The 16,759-nt window shown below is 46.2% G+C and overlaps 1 protein-coding gene across 1 annotated transcript in view; it reads left to right on the top strand.

The window, feature by feature from the left end:
- Positions 1-16,759, top strand: part of LOC130294278 (uncharacterized) — a 53,349-nt gene that overhangs the window by 9,316 nt on the left and 27,274 nt on the right. Inside the window, exons 2-5 of the mRNA XM_056543891.1 lie at positions 479-595; positions 7,700-7,846; positions 11,486-11,626; positions 12,801-12,984. Coding sequence (XP_056399866.1) covers positions 479-595; positions 7,700-7,846; positions 11,486-11,626; positions 12,801-12,984 — 589 coding nt within the window. The remainder of the gene's footprint in view (positions 1-478; positions 596-7,699; positions 7,847-11,485; positions 11,627-12,800; positions 12,985-16,759) is intronic.

Raw genomic sequence — 16,759 nt, 5'->3', positions numbered from 1 at the left:
CTACTATAACTACTACTACTACTATAACTACTACTACAACTATTATCACTACTCCTACTGTCAGGGATGGCTTGAGCTGAGGCTTTCAAATGTGATCGACTGTGCTGTTATATATTGCTATTGTTATATATTGCTATTGTTATATATAAGTGTTGACACAAGAATTATACACCAGACAGGATGTTGGTATAAACGCTTTCTTAGGATACTCGCAGCTGCCCCAAAAGAGTTCTCTGTCAGTCAGATATTTTGTCGTTGCCGACGTCATGGCAAGGCCTCCATCGTAGTCACGAGCAGATTGCAAGCTGATGTATATTTTTTCAGTAATGGCATATTAGTATTAATATATTGATCAGTCATTAGAAACATAAGGGTCATCCCTATCACTACTACTATAACTACTACTGATGAATCTGCCTCAGATTCCGCTGATTACAGTAGAAACAACTGATCCCTGTGCTGTGTGATGTCTCTCTAGGTTACGCTCTCTCCTGTACGCAGTGCGTGTCTATTACATCCTCCTCATGTTCGGGCAGCAGTGTGACTTGTCCTTCAGGAGAACAATGCGGATCCGTGTATACAGAGACCATGGCTGGTAAGTCATGTGATTGAGTAGAATCATTTGTAATGTTTTGCATTGTGTCCAGTGTTCTGTATATAAAGCTTCATCAATACAAGTTCTGTAACTTTCTAATAGACTTAGTGGCTCAATTTCTCACCATTTTATATCTCAGCTTGTTTCACGTAAATATGCACCTTCCTTGTTACATCCAGGGGATTAAAAACAATAGCAGGGGTCCTCGAACTTTTTAAACAAGGGGCCAGTTCACTGTCCCTCAGACCGTTGGAGGGCCAAAAAAAAAGCTATGAACAAATTCCTATGCACACTGCATATATCTTATTTTAAAGTGAAGAAACAAAACGGGAACACATACAATATTTAAAATGAAGAACGAGTAAAGTTCAATCAACAAACTTACCATTATATTTCGGCCCCCCCTCCTGTGCCATTATATTTCAGCCCCCTGTGCCATTATATTTCAGCCCCCCTGCCGTGCCATTATATTTCAGCCCCCCCTGTGCCATTATATTTCAGCCACCCTCCCCCTGTGCCATTATATTTTGGCCCCCCTCCCCTCCTGTGCCATTATATTTCAGCCCCCCCCCTGTGCCATTATATTTCAGCCCCCCTCCCCCTGTGCCATTATATTTCAGCCCCCCCTGTGCCATTATATTTCAGCCCCCCTCCCCCTGTGCCATTATATTTCAGCCCCCCTCCCCTCCTGTGCCATTATATTTCATCCCCCCTCCCCCTGTGCCATTATATTTCAGCCCCCCTGTGCCATTATATTTCAGCGCCCCTCTGCCATTATATTTCAGCCCCCCTCCCCCTGTGCCATTATATTTCAGCCCCCTCCCCCCTGTGCCACATCATTTACTCATTCACCAAACCCCCCTCCCTCTCTGATCCCCTGTTATTACCTGTCCTCCGTCCCATGTACGCTCCGGCAGGCTCAGTTGTTCGGCGGTTGTTTATGTTGCTGGACCGCATCCTCGGTGGAAGTGATTACATGTTTTTAAATTCAACTCATTCACTTTTTCTCCCTGCACTGTGGGTGTTTACTCAATATAAGACATAACAATGCAACTGCTGGGTTCTGTGATACATATTAGTTTAGTTACATTTTGTTTGTCTACAACTGAATTAGATCCCATTTTATTAGTATTCAGTGCAGAAACCCATACAATCACAAATTGTTCACTTATTTTATCTTTTAACTGCACATAGTTGTATGTATGTGGTAATGGATCAGCATGACTGTCACGATGCCGGCTGGCAGGTAGTGGATCCTCTGTGCCAGAGAGGGATTGGCGTGGACCGTGCTAGTGGACCGGTTCTAAGCCACTACTGGTTTTCACCAGAGCCCGCCGCAAAGCGGGTTGGTCTTGCTGCGGCGGTAGTGACCAGGTCGTATCCACTAGCAACGGCTCACCTCTCTGGCTGCTGAAGATAGGCGCGGTACAAGGGAGTAGGCAGAAGCAAGGTCGGACGTAGCAGAAGGTCGGGGCAGGCAGCAAGGATCGTAGTCAGGGGCAACGGCAGAAGGTCTGGAAACACAGGCAAGGAACACACAAGGAACGCTTTCACTGGCACTAAGGCAACAAGATCCGGCAAGGGAGTGCAAGGGAAGTGAGGTAATATAGGGAAGTGCACAGGTGATTACCCTAATTGGAACCACTGCGCCAATCAGCGGCGCAGTGGCCCTTTAAATCGCAGAGACCCGGCGCGCGCGCGCCCTAGGGAGCGGGGCCGCGCGCGCCGGGACAGAACAGACGGGGAGCGAGTCAGGTAGGGGAGCCGGGGTGCGCATCGCGAGCGGGCGCTACCCGCATCGCGAATCGCATCCCGGCTGGCAGCGGGATCGCAGCGCCCCGGGTCAGAGGACGTGACCGGAGCGCTGCAGCGGAGAGAGTGAAGTGAGCGCTCCGGGGAGGAGCGGGGACCCGGAGCGCTCGGCGTAACAGTACCCCCCCCCTTGGGTCTCCCCCTCTTCTTGGAGCCTGAGAACCTGAGGAGCAGACTTTTGTCAAGGATGTTGTCCTCAGGTTCCCAGGATCTCTCTTCAGGACCACAACCCTCCCAGTCTACTAAAAAAAATTTTTTCCCTCTGACCTTTTTGGCAGCCAAAATTTCCTTGACCGAGAAGACGTCCGAGGAGCCGGAAACAGGAGTGGGAGGAACAGATTTGGGAGAAAAACGGTTGAGGATGAGTGGTTTGAGAAGAGAGACGTGAAAGGCATTAGGGATACGAAGAGAAGGAGGAAGAAGAAGTTTATAAGAGACAGGATTAATTTGACACAAAATTTTGAAAGGACCAAGATAGCGTGGTCCCAACTTGTAGCTAGGGACACGGAAGCGGACATATTTAGCGGAGAGCCATACCTTGTCTCCAGGGGAAAAAACGGGGGGAGCTCTTCTTTTCTTATCCGCGAACCTCTTCATGCGTGAAGAAGCCTGTAAGAGAGAATTTTGGGTCTCTCTCCATATAATGGAAAGGTCACGAGAAATTTCATCCACAGCGGGCAGACCAGAGGGCAAGGGGGTAGGGAGGGGGGGAAGAGGGTGACGGCCGTACACCACGAAAAATGGGGATTTGGAGGAAGATTCAGAGACCCTGAAGTTATACGAGAATTCGGCCCATGGAAGGAGATCTGCCCAGTCATCCTGGCGGGAGGAAACAAAATGTCGCAAATAATCACCCAAGATCTGGTTAATTCTTTCTACTTGTCCATTGGACTGGGGATGATATGCAGAGGAAAAATTTAATTTAATCTTGAGTTGTTTACAGAGAGCCCTCCAGAATTTAGACACGAATTGGACACCTCTATCCGAGACAATCTGCGTAGGCAACCCGTGAAGACGAAAAATGTGTACAAAAAATTGTTTAGCCAACTGAGGCGCAGAAGGAAGACCAGGAAGAGGGATGAAATGTGCCATTTTGGAGAATCGATCAACGACCACCCAAATAACAGTGTTGCCACGGGAAGGGGGTAAATCAGTAATAAAATCCATACCAATCAGAGACCAAGGCTGTTCGGGGACAGGCAGAGGATGAAGAAAACCAGCGGGCTTCTGGCGAGGAGTCTTATCCCGGGCACAGATAGTGCAGGCTCGCACAAAGTCCCCAACATCCGTCTCCAGAGTCGGCCACCAATAGAAGCGGGAGATGAGTTGCACAGATTTCTTGATGCCCGCATGACCTGCGAGATGGGAGGAGTGACCCCATTTGAGGATTCCGAGGCGTTGGCGTGGAGAAACAAAGGTCTTTCCTGGAGGAGTCTGCCTGATGGAGGCAGGAGAAGTAGAGATCAGGCAGTCAGGTGGAATGATGTGTTGCGGAGGGAGATCAACTTCTGAGGCATCCGAGGAACGAGAGAGAGCATCGGCCCTAATGTTCTTATCGGCAGGACGAAAGTGAATCTCAAAATTAAATCGGGCAAAGAACAGAGACCACCGGGCCTGGCGAGGATTCAGCCGTTGGGCAGACTGGAGGTAGGAGAGGTTCTTGTGGTCGGTGTAGATAATAACAGGAAATCTTGATCCCTCCAGCAGATGCCTCCATTCCTCAAGTGCTAACTTAATGGCTAGAAGCTCTCGATCCCCGATGGAGTAGTTCCTCTCCGCTGGAGAGAAGGTCCTAGAGAAAAAACCACAAGTGACAGCATGCCCGGAAGAATTTTTTTGTAGAAGAACAGCTCCAGCTCCCACTGAGGAGGCATCAACCTCCAATAGGAAGGGTTTGGAAGGGTCAGGTCTGGAGAGCACGGGAGCCGAAGAAAAGGCAGACTTGAGTCGTTTAAAGGCGTCTTCTGCTTGAGGAGGCCAGGACTTGGGATCAGCATTTTTTTTGGTTAAAGCCACGATAGGAGCCACAATGGTAGAAAAATGTGGAATAAATTGCCTGTAATAATTGGCGAACCCCAAAAAGCGTTGGATAGCACGGAGTCCGGAGGGGCGTGGCCAATCTAAGACGGCAGAGAGTTTGTCTGGATCCATCTGTAGTCCCTGGCCAGAGACCAAATATCCTAGAAAAGGAAGAGATTGGCATTCAAACAGACATTTCTCAATTTTGGCATAGAGTTGGTTGTCACGAAGTCTCTGAAGAACCATACGGACATGCTGGCGGTGTTCTTCTAGATTGGCAGAAAAAATTAGGATATCGTCCAGATATACAACAACACAGGAGTATAACAGATCACGAAAAATTTCATTGACAAAGTCTTGGAAGACGGCAGGGGCATTGCACAGTCCAAAGGGCATGACCAGATACTCAAAGTGTCCATCTCTGGTGTTAAATGCCGTTTTCCACTCGTCCCCCTCTCTGATGCGGATGAGGTTATAGGCGCCTCTTAAGTCCAATTTAGTGAAGATGTGGGCACCTTGGAGGCGATCAAAGAGTTCAGAGATGAGGGGTAAGGGGTAGCGGTTCTTAACCGTGATTTTATTAAGACCGCGGTAGTCAATGCAAGGACGTAGGGAGCCATCTTTTTTGGACACAAAGAAAAATCCGGCTCCGGCAGGAGAGGAGGATTTACGGATAAAGCCCTTTTTTAGATTCTCCTGGACGTATTCGGACATGGCAAGAGTCTCTTGGGCAGAGAGAGGATAAATTCTGCCCCGGGGTGGAGTAGTGCCCGGGAGGAGGTCGATAGGGCAATCATAAGGCCTGTGAGGAGGTAGAGTCTCAGCTTGTTTTTTGCAGAAAACATCCGCGAAGTCCATATAGGCCTTAGGGAGACCGGTTACAGGAGGAACCACAGAGTTACGGCAAGGGTTACTGGGAACCGGTTTTAGACAGTTCTTGGAACAAGAGGACCCCCAACTCTTGATCTCCCCAGTGGACCAATCCAGGGTTGGGGAATGAAGTTGAAGCCAGGGAAGTCCAAGGAGAATTTCTGAGGTGCAATTGGGGAGGACCAAAAGTTCAATCCTCTCATGATGAGATCCGATGCTCATAAGAAGGGGCTCCGTGCGGAAACGTATGGTACAGTCCAATCTTTCATTATTTACACAATTGATGTAGAGGGGTCTGGCGAGACTGGTCACCGGGATGTTGAACCTGTTGACGAGAGAGGCCAAAATAAAATTTCCTGCAGATCCAGAGTCCAAGAAGGCCACAGCAGGGAAGGAGAAGGCAGAGGCAGACATCCGCACAGGCACTGTAAGACGTGGAGAAGCAGAGTAGACATCAAGGACTGTCTCACCTTTGTGCGGAGTCAGCGTACGTCTTTCCAGGCGGGGAGGACGGATAGGACAATCCCTCAGGAAGTGTTCGGTACTAGCACAGTACAGGCAGAGGTTCTCCATACGGCGTCGTGTCCTCTCTTGAGGTGTCAGGCGAGACCGGTCGACCTGCATAGCCTCCACGGCGGAAGGCACAAGAACGGATTGCAGGGGACCAGAGGAGAGAGGAGCCGAGGAGGAGAAACGCCTCGTGCGAACAGAGTCCATATCTTGGCGGAGTTCCTGACGCCTTTCGGAAAAACGCATGTCAATGCGAGTGGCTAGGTGAATAAGTTCATGTAGATTAGCAGGAATTTCTCGTGCGGCCAGAACATCTTTAATGTTGCTGGATAGGCCTTTTTTGAAGGTCGCGCAGAGGGCCTCATTATTCCAGGACAATTCTGAAGCAAGTGTACGGAACTGTACGGCATACTCGCCAACGGAAGAATTACCCTGGACCAGGTTCAACAGGGCAGTCTCAGCAGAAGAGGCTCGGGCAGGTTCCTCAAAGACACTTCGGATTTCCGAGAAGAAGGAGTGTACAGAGGCAGTGACGGGGTCATTGCGGTCCCAGAGCGGTGTGGCCCATGACAGGGCTTTTCCGGACAGAAGACTGACTACGAAAGCCACCTTAGACCTTTCAGTGGGAAACAGGTCCGACATCATCTCCAGATGCAGGGAACATTGGGAAAGAAAGCCACGGCAAAACTTAGAGTCCCCATCAAATTTATCCGGCAAGGATAAGCGTATCCCAGGAGCGGCCACTCGCTGCGGAGGAGGTGCAGGAGCTGGCGGAGGAGATGACTGCTGAAGCTGTGGTAGTAACTGTTGTAGCATAACGGTCAGTTGAGACAGCTGTTGGCCTTGTTGCGCTATCTGTTGTGACTGCTGGGCGACCACCGTGGTGAGGTCAGCGACAACTGGCAGAGGAACTTCAGCGGGATCCATGGCCGGATCTACTGTCGCGATGCCGGCTGGCAGGTAGTGGATCCTCTGTGCCAGAGAGGGATTGGCGTGGACCGTGCTAGTGGACCGGTTCTAAGCCACTACTGGTTTTCACCAGAGCCCGCCGCAAAGCGGGTTGGTCTTGCTGCGGCGGTAGTGACCAGGTCGTATCCACTAGCAACGGCTCACCTCTCTGGCTGCTGAAGATAGGCGCGGTACAAGGGAGTAGGCAGAAGCAAGGTCGGACGTAGCAGAAGGTCGGGGCAGGCAGCAAGGATCGTAGTCAGGGGCAACGGCAGAAGGTCTGGAAACACAGGCAAGGAACACACAAGGAACGCTTTCACTGGCACTAAGGCAACAAGATCCGGCAAGGGAGTGCAAGGGAAGTGAGGTAATATAGGGAAGTGCACAGGTGATTACCCTAATTGGAACCACTGCGCCAATCAGCGGCGCAGTGGCCCTTTAAATCGCAGAGACCCGGCGCGCGCGCGCCCTAGGGAGCGGGGCCGCGCGCGCCGGGACAGAACAGACGGGGAGCGAGTCAGGTAGGGGAGCCGGGGTGCGCATCGCGAGCGGGCGCTACCCGCATCGCGAATCGCATCCCGGCTGGCAGCGGGATCGCAGCGCCCCGGGTCAGAGGACGTGACCGGAGCGCTGCAGCGGAGAGAGTGAAGTGAGCGCTCCGGGGAGGAGCGGGGACCCGGAGCGCTCGGCGTAACAATGACCGACCATGGATGGAGAAGTGAGAAAGTTTGACCCACTGTGCAGGGACCATTGTAGGACTAATGTCTACTCTCCTCTGTGGTGAATTGCTCAGAGTAACACAAGCCACAAAGGGGAAAGAGGGCGCTTCACGATTGGCTTATTTTCAAGGAAACCTTCTAAGGAATAGGTCCAACCTCTTCAAGGATATTATTTCTTTTAAAAATTTTTGTAAGAAGGAAATCTTTCTTTCTTTTTTTTTTGTAGGTGGAATGACTACTACAAGTATCGTAAGGTCATGCGTACCTTCATCTGAATGTAACTTCAAGGGCGGCATAGGATTTCAGCATGGAAAAATCAACATGGTCTCTTCATGCTGCAACACAGATAACTGTAATCCTACTATGCCTTCATGTAAGTCACCATTATGTCTGTGTTTATCTACATAATCCAATAGTTTGGGAAAGGAAGTTGTTCATGGGATCCCAGTTTGCTAACACAGCCCAATTTACATTTCCCATAATTCCTGATGCTTTCTCTAATGTGGCCACTATTACTCAGAATCTCACAATATTGAGGTAAGAGGTTTATATAGAACAAACATGCACTTTCCTTTTAAGTCACTTGCAGCTCCCATGCCAATAATTGTTTGCCCCCCCCCCCATCTATCTTTGTCTCCAACAATCTGCTTGATATTGATGCCTCCCTGTATCAGCCAATCATTAGCCACCGTGGTGATGAGTCATTCTATCTGAGATCATCACTGTGTGCAGTGATTGGCTCCAACAATCACATGTCAGGACTAGGTGCATCTAATGCAGCAGCAAAAACAATGACAAGAGCAGTACCGGGGAACTACCAGAATTGGAGAAAAAATCCTTGTTTAAGAGATTTATTCTAACAGTGGTATTTGGAGAATCTGAAAAGTTTCCCCCTACCATTTTCAAATTTTTCATATAAAACAAAAAATAAACATATTTGTTATCACCACATGACTATTAATCAAATTAAAAAACATTATTGTACCCATATTCAGATTTTTGGAAAATAAATAAAAGAATCTGTCAAGATTGACTGGGTGGACAGGGAGAGTGAGCCCTAAGCTGTCCCTAATGACATTCTCCCTGCCTACTTGCTCATACACCCTAAGCGGTGAATCGCCAACTTGGAGCCGGTCCCTCCCTGCACTAAAGTGCAGTAACGTAAAAACAAATAATAGAACAGAAACAAAACGGGAATACAAAACCCAGAACAGATGAACCAGACAGGATACAAACACTAACAGGGCAGAATATAGTGTATTAACAAACAGTTCACAAACCGGAATCAGATAAACGGCAGACATGGATAAATGAACAATACTAGACATGGTATGAGTATACAGCAGAAACCAGTAATTGCAGGGGATGAGCAGAAGAACTGAAAGCTAGACACTAAACTGATCAGGAATATAGAACACTGTTCACACTGGACACAGAACAAAAACTGGACACCCCACTCTACAGATGGAGCCATTATAATAAAGCCAAGTAGACTACTGGCCAGCGGGCACACTCCACCGTGTGATCAGGATGCTGACCCAGAAGGAAACAGAAATATAAAACATGAAACTCTAGACCAGAACCAGATGAGTCTAAATAGACTCCAGGACACCAAACAGGAATTATTACATACAGAGCACAGGTAAAACTAGACTAGACTCAGAACGTGTGAACACAGACTAAGCAGAAACAGCATACAATCCTAAAAACCGACAAATGTAAGACAGACTAAAATCTACAAAAAACAAGACTATTTAACCATGGCTAAAAATTATAATATCACAAGATAAATACAAGGTGCATGCTCAAGCAGAACTGTGCAGAGAAGCATATGTTTGCTATGGGGATTTTCTCCAGTTCCTAAAATGGACAGCAGAGGTCAGCAGAGAGCACTGTGGTCAGGACATCACAGGAAATGCATTTCTTTTTTTTATTTCTCTTTAGTATACAGCCCCTAAAAAGTACTGGAAGGATTAAGATTTTTTAATAGAAGTGATTTACAAATCTGTTTAACTTTCTGGCACCAGTTGATTTAAAAAAAAAAAAAAAGTTTTCCACGGGAGTACCCCTTTAAGGAGAAACGAAAAAAGGTGCGGATCACTCACCTCCATTTCAATGCTGTGTGATTTATTCGATAAAAGGTGGCTATACATGGACAGATGGTATGGCAGGGCAGTGGATCACCGGGAGCCCCGTCCGAAGGGATTGCGCCATTTCACACCCCCTGGGCGTTTCCTCAGGCCTGGAATTGAGGTCATTTCCAGGCCTGAGGAAATGCCCAGGGGGCGTGAAACGGCAACATCGCTTCGGACAGGGCTCCCGGTGATTTAGGGGCTGTATACTAAAAAAGAAATTAATTTCCTGTGATCTCCTGACCACAGTGCTCTCTGCTGACCTCTGCTGTCCATTCTAGGAACTGGAGAAAATCCCCATAGCAAACATATGCTTCTCTGCACAGTTCCTAAAATGGACAGCAGAGGTCAGCAGAGAGCACTGTGGTCAGGACATCACAGGAAATGCATTTCTTTTGGGATTTCTCTTTAGTATACAGCCCCTAAAAAGTGCTAGAAGGATAAAAAAAAATTTAATAGAAGTGATTTACAAATCTGTTTAATTTTCTGGCACCAGTTGATTTGAAAAAAAAAGTTTTCCACGGGAGTACCCCTTTAAGGATGTATATGCAGTGACTTTGTAGTGAGAGCACCACCGCTGCGATGCTAGTGTGTATGGCGCGCTACACAAGACCATAAGATAAAATAATTGATTATCCCGTAGCGGTGCCAGGTGATTTCCTAGAGACTTCATGTAGAAGATCAGTCGTCATATTCAAACATGTTGAATAATAATCAGAGAACACGTGTTAAAAAAAATAAACTAATAATTAGGTTATCACATCCATCAAGTTGGTCTTGTAACAAACTCATTATCTGTATAGTATATGTATCAAACTATATAAACCACAAATTTGTAATGTCATAAATTGTGAAATGGTGACAAGAAGGAACTTAAAAGTGATTATGAAGGTGTGAGATACGTATACATTGATAACTTCAAAAGCAACAATGACATGTTTAGTTTGTTCATACGACTATCAAAGGTCGGTCCTGTTACATACAATACGTTTATAAACCATTTCACAATTTATGACAATAACAATTCCTAAAGGAAATCGTCATCAGTGTCACCGCACTAACCTGTTGGGACAGGCAGGTAGTGCGGGTGACACTGATGATAACAATACTTACCTGTCCCCAATACGTGGTCCTGTTCTCCCTTTTCTTGCTCGTTCGGACAGCAGGCTTGGGGCACTGGTGGAGCTTTCTGACGTCATTGCTCAGGGAGGAAACTCCGTCTCAAGCCTGCCGGCCGAACCAGGAGGTTAATGGAGAGCGGATCAGGGACAGGTAAGTATAGTTGTCATCAGTGTCACCTGCAATATCTGCCTGTCCCAACATGACAGATTTCTTTTAAAGGGGTACTACCGTGCTGACAACTTATCCCCTATCAAAAGGATAGGGGATAAGTTGCCTGATCTCGCACGCAGCACCCCGCTCTCGTCAGGCCTCGTAGCGAAAATCGCTCCGGGTCTGATGACTGCCGATCACGGGGCCGGAGTATCGTGACATCACGGCTCCGCCCTCATGTGATGTCACGCTCCGCCCCTCAATGTAAGTCTATGGCAGGGGGCGAGACAGCTGCCATAGACTTGCATTGAGGGGCGGAGCGTGACGTCACACGGGGGCGGAGCTGTGACGTCACGATCACCGGCTCCGTCATTAGACCCGGATGTTCGCTCCGGGGCCTGATGAGAGCGGGGTGCTGCGTGCAAGATCGCGGGGGTCCCCAGTGGCGGGACCCCGCGCGATCAGGCAACTTATCCCCTATCATTTAGATAGGGGATAAGTTGTCAGCACGGTAGTACCCCTTTAAAGGTTCATACATGAAAAACATTATATTGTACGTATTATGAAAATAATCCTATTGATTTCTTTTTTTTTCTCTTTGGTTGTAGTCCCAACACAAAGATCTAACCCCAATGGAGTGGTCTGCCGTTCCTGTATCTCTGCCGACTCTACCTGGTGTTACACTCCAGATACCATACAATGCACAGGGGATCAGAATATGTGTCTCCTCCAGACATCAAAAATGTCAGGTATAAAAAGTTGTTTCTTTTTTATTTCATTGACAATATTGGGGGAGATTTATCAAACCCTGCGCAGAGGAAAAGTTGAACAGTTGCCCATAGCAACCAATCAGATGGCTTCTTTCATTTTTCTCAGGCCTCTTTAAAAATGAAAGTAACAATCTGATTGGTTGCTATGGGCAACTAGTCAACTTTTCCTCAGCACAGGTTTTGATAAATCTCCTCCAATATCCTTTTGACAATAATATGGAAGTATTGACACATAAGACCCTTTCGTGCTACTTATTGAAACTGAGGGATGACAGATGTAGGGCCAAATAGAGGGGGGGCTGAAACATTAAGTAGGTTGTTAGGTCTTTAAAGGGGTACTCCACTTCTAGACATCTTATCCCCTATCCAAAGTATAGGGGATAAGATGTTTGATAATGGGGACCCCCTGAAATCACCTCAGCACCCGGTGTTCTAAAAAAAAAGCTGGGTTCCTGCGGCGGTGGTCGTGATCGTCCACTCCCATATATATATATATGAATGGAGGGGGCGGGGCGTGACATCTCGAGGGGGCGTGACCGTGACGTCAAGATCACAATCTCCGACTCGGAGCAAAAATGTTCAGAACACTGGAGCACCGGAGTATCCCTTTAATCACCAGATTAAGGAAAGAAATATAACAATAACATCGTAGTTTTTATTTCCAAGAAAATGTAGGAAACGAAAGCTGCCCTGTGGTTGGTCAGTGTGTATAATGGACAATCTTTATATACGAGGCCTAATATTGTGTAGTGTTGGTCGCGAATATTCGCATTTCCAATTTTTATTGTGAATATCGCAAATTGGCGAATATTGCAAATATATTCGCTATATATTAAAAATTACGAGCATTCACTTTTTCCGCATATGCGCACATTAGCATATTCCTTCTTTTCACTTGTGGGCCAATTAGAATGATGCAAATACACTTGCCAGAGGTTATCAACAACATCCCTAGCAACCAATAGTAAAGTTGCCCCCCCCCCCCCCCCTCACTGTTTTCTTCCTCCAATACGCGAATATGCAAATATAACAAATTCACGAATATAGGATGAATATTCGTCTATATATTCACGAAATATCGCAAATTCGAATATGGCCAATGCCGCTCATCACTAATATTGTGTTACATGTATATATATATATATGATTACAGGATCAGCCTCATCTTCAACAGCCCTTCGTGGGTGCGCAACAAAATCCATCTGTGACCTTGGCAGCAAGTCCCAAAGTATCGGGGGATTATCTGTTGAAGCGAAGTACATCTGCACCAGCGGTGGAATAAGCGTCCGTACAGTCGTCCTGACTCCGGCCATCGTGTGTCTTCTGCTCCAGAAATTGTTCTTCTAACTTATTAGAAATTCTTCGATGAATGTGGCCAAAAGAAATGAGAAATGCACTGACGTAATATAACAATGGCCTATAAAATAGTAATATATATATATATATATATATATATATATATATATATATATATCTTGCTTCCATTGCTTTTCGGATTCTTCTAAATTTTACAAATAGTTGTGAGAAAGAAATGGGTGGGCACTACTGAATAACCACTATGCAAACATCTAATCAGTGTTCCCGGGTGTGGCTGGATAAGGTGCTGGACATACAGGTAGCAGTCCTGATAATATCGCAACAAGGAGAAGGAAATAATGTCCGCACTCACCATGCCGTAGAAAATGGATACGCTTTATGGACTTCTTCAAAGTTCCATGTAGAAGCAGTATCAAAAAAAACACCCGGGTGCAGGGAGGGGGAGCTGCTCCTGGCAAGGAGACTAGGAGCGGCACAGCCGCTCCTAGTCTCCTTGCCAGGAGCAGCTCCCCCTCCCTGCACCCGGGTGTTTTTTGATACTGCTTCTACATGGAACTTTGAAGACGTCCATAAAGCGTATCCATTTTCTACGGCATGGTGAGTGCGGACATTATTTCCTTCTCCTTGTTGCGACTTCTAAATTTTACATTTGCTTTCTAAATTGCTTCCGCCGATAATTCCAGAACAATGATCCTTCTCCAAAGGAGAACTACAAGTCCTGTACATGGGAGAGTGAGACGTTTCGATTTCCTTCTCGCCCCTCTCTATGTATGTGCTGTAGTTTTCCTTGCCAGGCGTTTTATATGGATTATTCATGTTTTTACTCTTTGCCTCTTTGACATCAAAGCCCAAAACCTCCTCTTTCTGGAGGAAGCGCGAAGAAATATCTAATGAACCCATTGACCTGGTGAAGGGTTTTTCTTCTGGCTAATTCTCTATTTTACAAAACCTTCCTGGACACTCTTCACCTGCATCCACCAAACTTTCTTCCTATCAGGGGCCCATACCCCAGCTCTACTGTAATATCTTTCTCAGATGTCTCCAAGCCTGATAAAAATACAATGGACTGTCCAATCTATTGATCCATTTATATTACAAAACCTCCATATTCAGGGGATCGTAGCAACCAACAATTTAAAGTTCTTTGCTTCCCTACCAAACCTAAAGTTTACTATTCCAACAATAGTTTCTGTCCATAAAGTTGGCTAAATAGGCGCTGTCAGATACGAAAACTATTGATATGTCGTAAAGCATGTTTAACCAATAGGTTTTGCAATTGCTTTCATTAGAAAATATTCAGTATTTCATACTAGAAAAGCCAGTCAAACAACTGCCCCCCTGCCTGCTTGGACACATACTAGTCCTGCTGTGTCCATGCGTCATCACCTATGTCATGGACACACTTCCTTGATTGACAGCTGTGAGCGCAGGATTCAGGGCTGGAGGAAAAATCCTCCCATTTGTCATCTTGTGTCCCGCTAATGTCAGTGAGGACAAGCTGGGAGTTGTAGTTTTGCTAATGCTGGGGGAGATGTGAGCAGACAGCATACTGAGGGAGGGGGCGGAGACCTGATCAGTGAGACCACGCCCCCTCCCTTTGGGAGGAATTCAGACTAGTGAGCTAAATTAAAAGTGTAATAAAAAAATAAATAAAGGTGCTAGACACATAAAAATTACATGTACAAGGTCAGGATTAGGTACTGAGTGATATATTAAATGTTTTGTTTGATCTGACGGGTACCCTTTAAGTTAATATTGAGGTCTGTGTTGTAGGTCCCATCTTCTACTACTTCTGGAAGACACTGCTGTGAAATATCTAGGAGTCCATCTCACTCTTCTCTATAAAATAGAATATACTTAAAGAGTACCTGTCATCAACAAAAACTGTTAATATGTTGTTTATAATCATTAATGAAGAGATATTGTAATATATCTTCATTAAAAAATATTAATATTTATACCAGTTTTTTCATTTTATACTTTTGGCCACTAGGGGTCACTCTTCTATGCCTGGTCTGCAGGCAGCTTCCTATGCTTGTCATAGCAAGTATACAGCTTTTAGGACTAATGCTGAAAGGGTTCTGGTCCTTCCACCGGAAGTTCAGTTCTCTCAGCTCAGGACTCGCACTGTGAGCTACAAGCCTGCACATGCCTCTCATATAACAGCCAGTCACCTCCCCCCTGCTCTGTGTTCTCCCTGCCCCTCACCACACGTTATCTTATACATTGTATTATCTCACTGCACTCCCCCCCCCCCCCCCGACATTTATCTTAATCACTGCCTCTGTAATTGCTCCCTCAGCCCCTGGTTCTCAGCATTGACTTTTTAGTGCAGAGAGACACAGGAGAGAGAGAGACAGGCTGCCGTCCCTCCCCTGTACTTAGTCTGTATGCACACTGCAGAGCAGTGTTTCCCAAACAGGGTGCCTCCAGCTGTTGCAAAACTACACCTCCCAGCATGTCTGGACAGCTGTTGGCTGTCTGGGCATGCTGGGAGTTGTAGTTTTGCAACAGCTGGAGGTGCCCTGGTTGGGAAACACTGCTGCAGAGGGAGAGCAGCATACAGGAAGACTGGCAGAAGCAGAGTCCCAGCCAGGCTTCATGTGACATCATTCCTGCCGGGACCCGCCTCCTTCCACCCCTCAGAAAGACAGTGCTCCTGAGCTAATGAAGAGGGATAAAAAAAGGTAATTCCACTGCGTTTTAAACCTCAATAAACACAGGGATAGGAATAGTTAGAGAAAGGGACAGATGGGAAGGGGGATCAGGGAAAGTTTAGATGATGACAGGTACTCTTTAAAATCTTTCAGGAAATTAATAATCTCTTTTCTATATAATATAACCCCCCCTCCCTACCAATTTCCTTCTTAATATAGTGTTGTTGTTAGACTGTGTAAGTGATTCTGCTTTTGAGGTGCTCACACACCTTGGACTAATGTTGGCCAAACCCAGCACCTTCCGCGAGTTTGGCTAATTGTCTTAAGTGTATGGCGGCCTCCTGACTCTTTACCAACTCATGGTAATGATGGAGAGAAGGGTTGGATATATTGGATTTTCACCACCTGACCCTATTGTTCTGGGAGAGATAAGCAGCTGCCAGAGTTGTCTGGCTGCAGCTTACCCCCTCCCTCTACCATAGAGGAAATTAGGCCATGCCTACTGCTCATGTGTATGGGAAAAAGATGAGAGATATGTATCAGCGGAACGTTCGATGAAAATGTCATTGATAGGTACATTTCAGGCTGCTCTTCCCTTACCCCTTTCCTCCTGGTTGTGTCCTTTGACGTACATTTCCCATTTTTACCTGGCCCTTTCTTCATCTCTTGCCAAATAGATTAAAGGTTAAAAAGTAGTGGAAGATGCTATTGGTGCTGCTTGCACCAATAGCTTGGAATCCAATTCTCAGTAACCTTCTTGGTACAGACTGGCAAGACCACAGTACAGAGATTTTAGTTTTTAAACAAAAATTATTTCTGCTCCTTTGCGCCCCCTAGTGTGTTCCCAATTCCTTCTTGTACTTCCTGTGTGTAATTTTTTTTTTGTTATAATAAAAATACATTTAAAAAAAATATGTTATATAGTTATTATTTGTTCTGTAAACGTACAGACGGAAAATTGATATGAGCAACATGAAGGCCCTGTGTATGAAATTTCTATTGTCATGGCATTTCTGGATGCTCTTATATAGCACCCACTGATACTGTTCTGGATGCGTTCCAAGTGACCGCTCCAGGTTCATGTCCTGCTCCAAATTACCGTATTTATCGGCGTATAACACGCACTTTTTAGGCTAAA

This window comes from Hyla sarda, chromosome 10, assembly GCF_029499605.1.
Source record: "Hyla sarda isolate aHylSar1 chromosome 10, aHylSar1.hap1, whole genome shotgun sequence".
In the NCBI taxonomy this organism is placed as follows: Eukaryota; Metazoa; Chordata; class Amphibia; order Anura; family Hylidae; genus Hyla; species Hyla sarda.
This window is presented reverse-complemented; position numbering and strand designations above follow the sequence as displayed.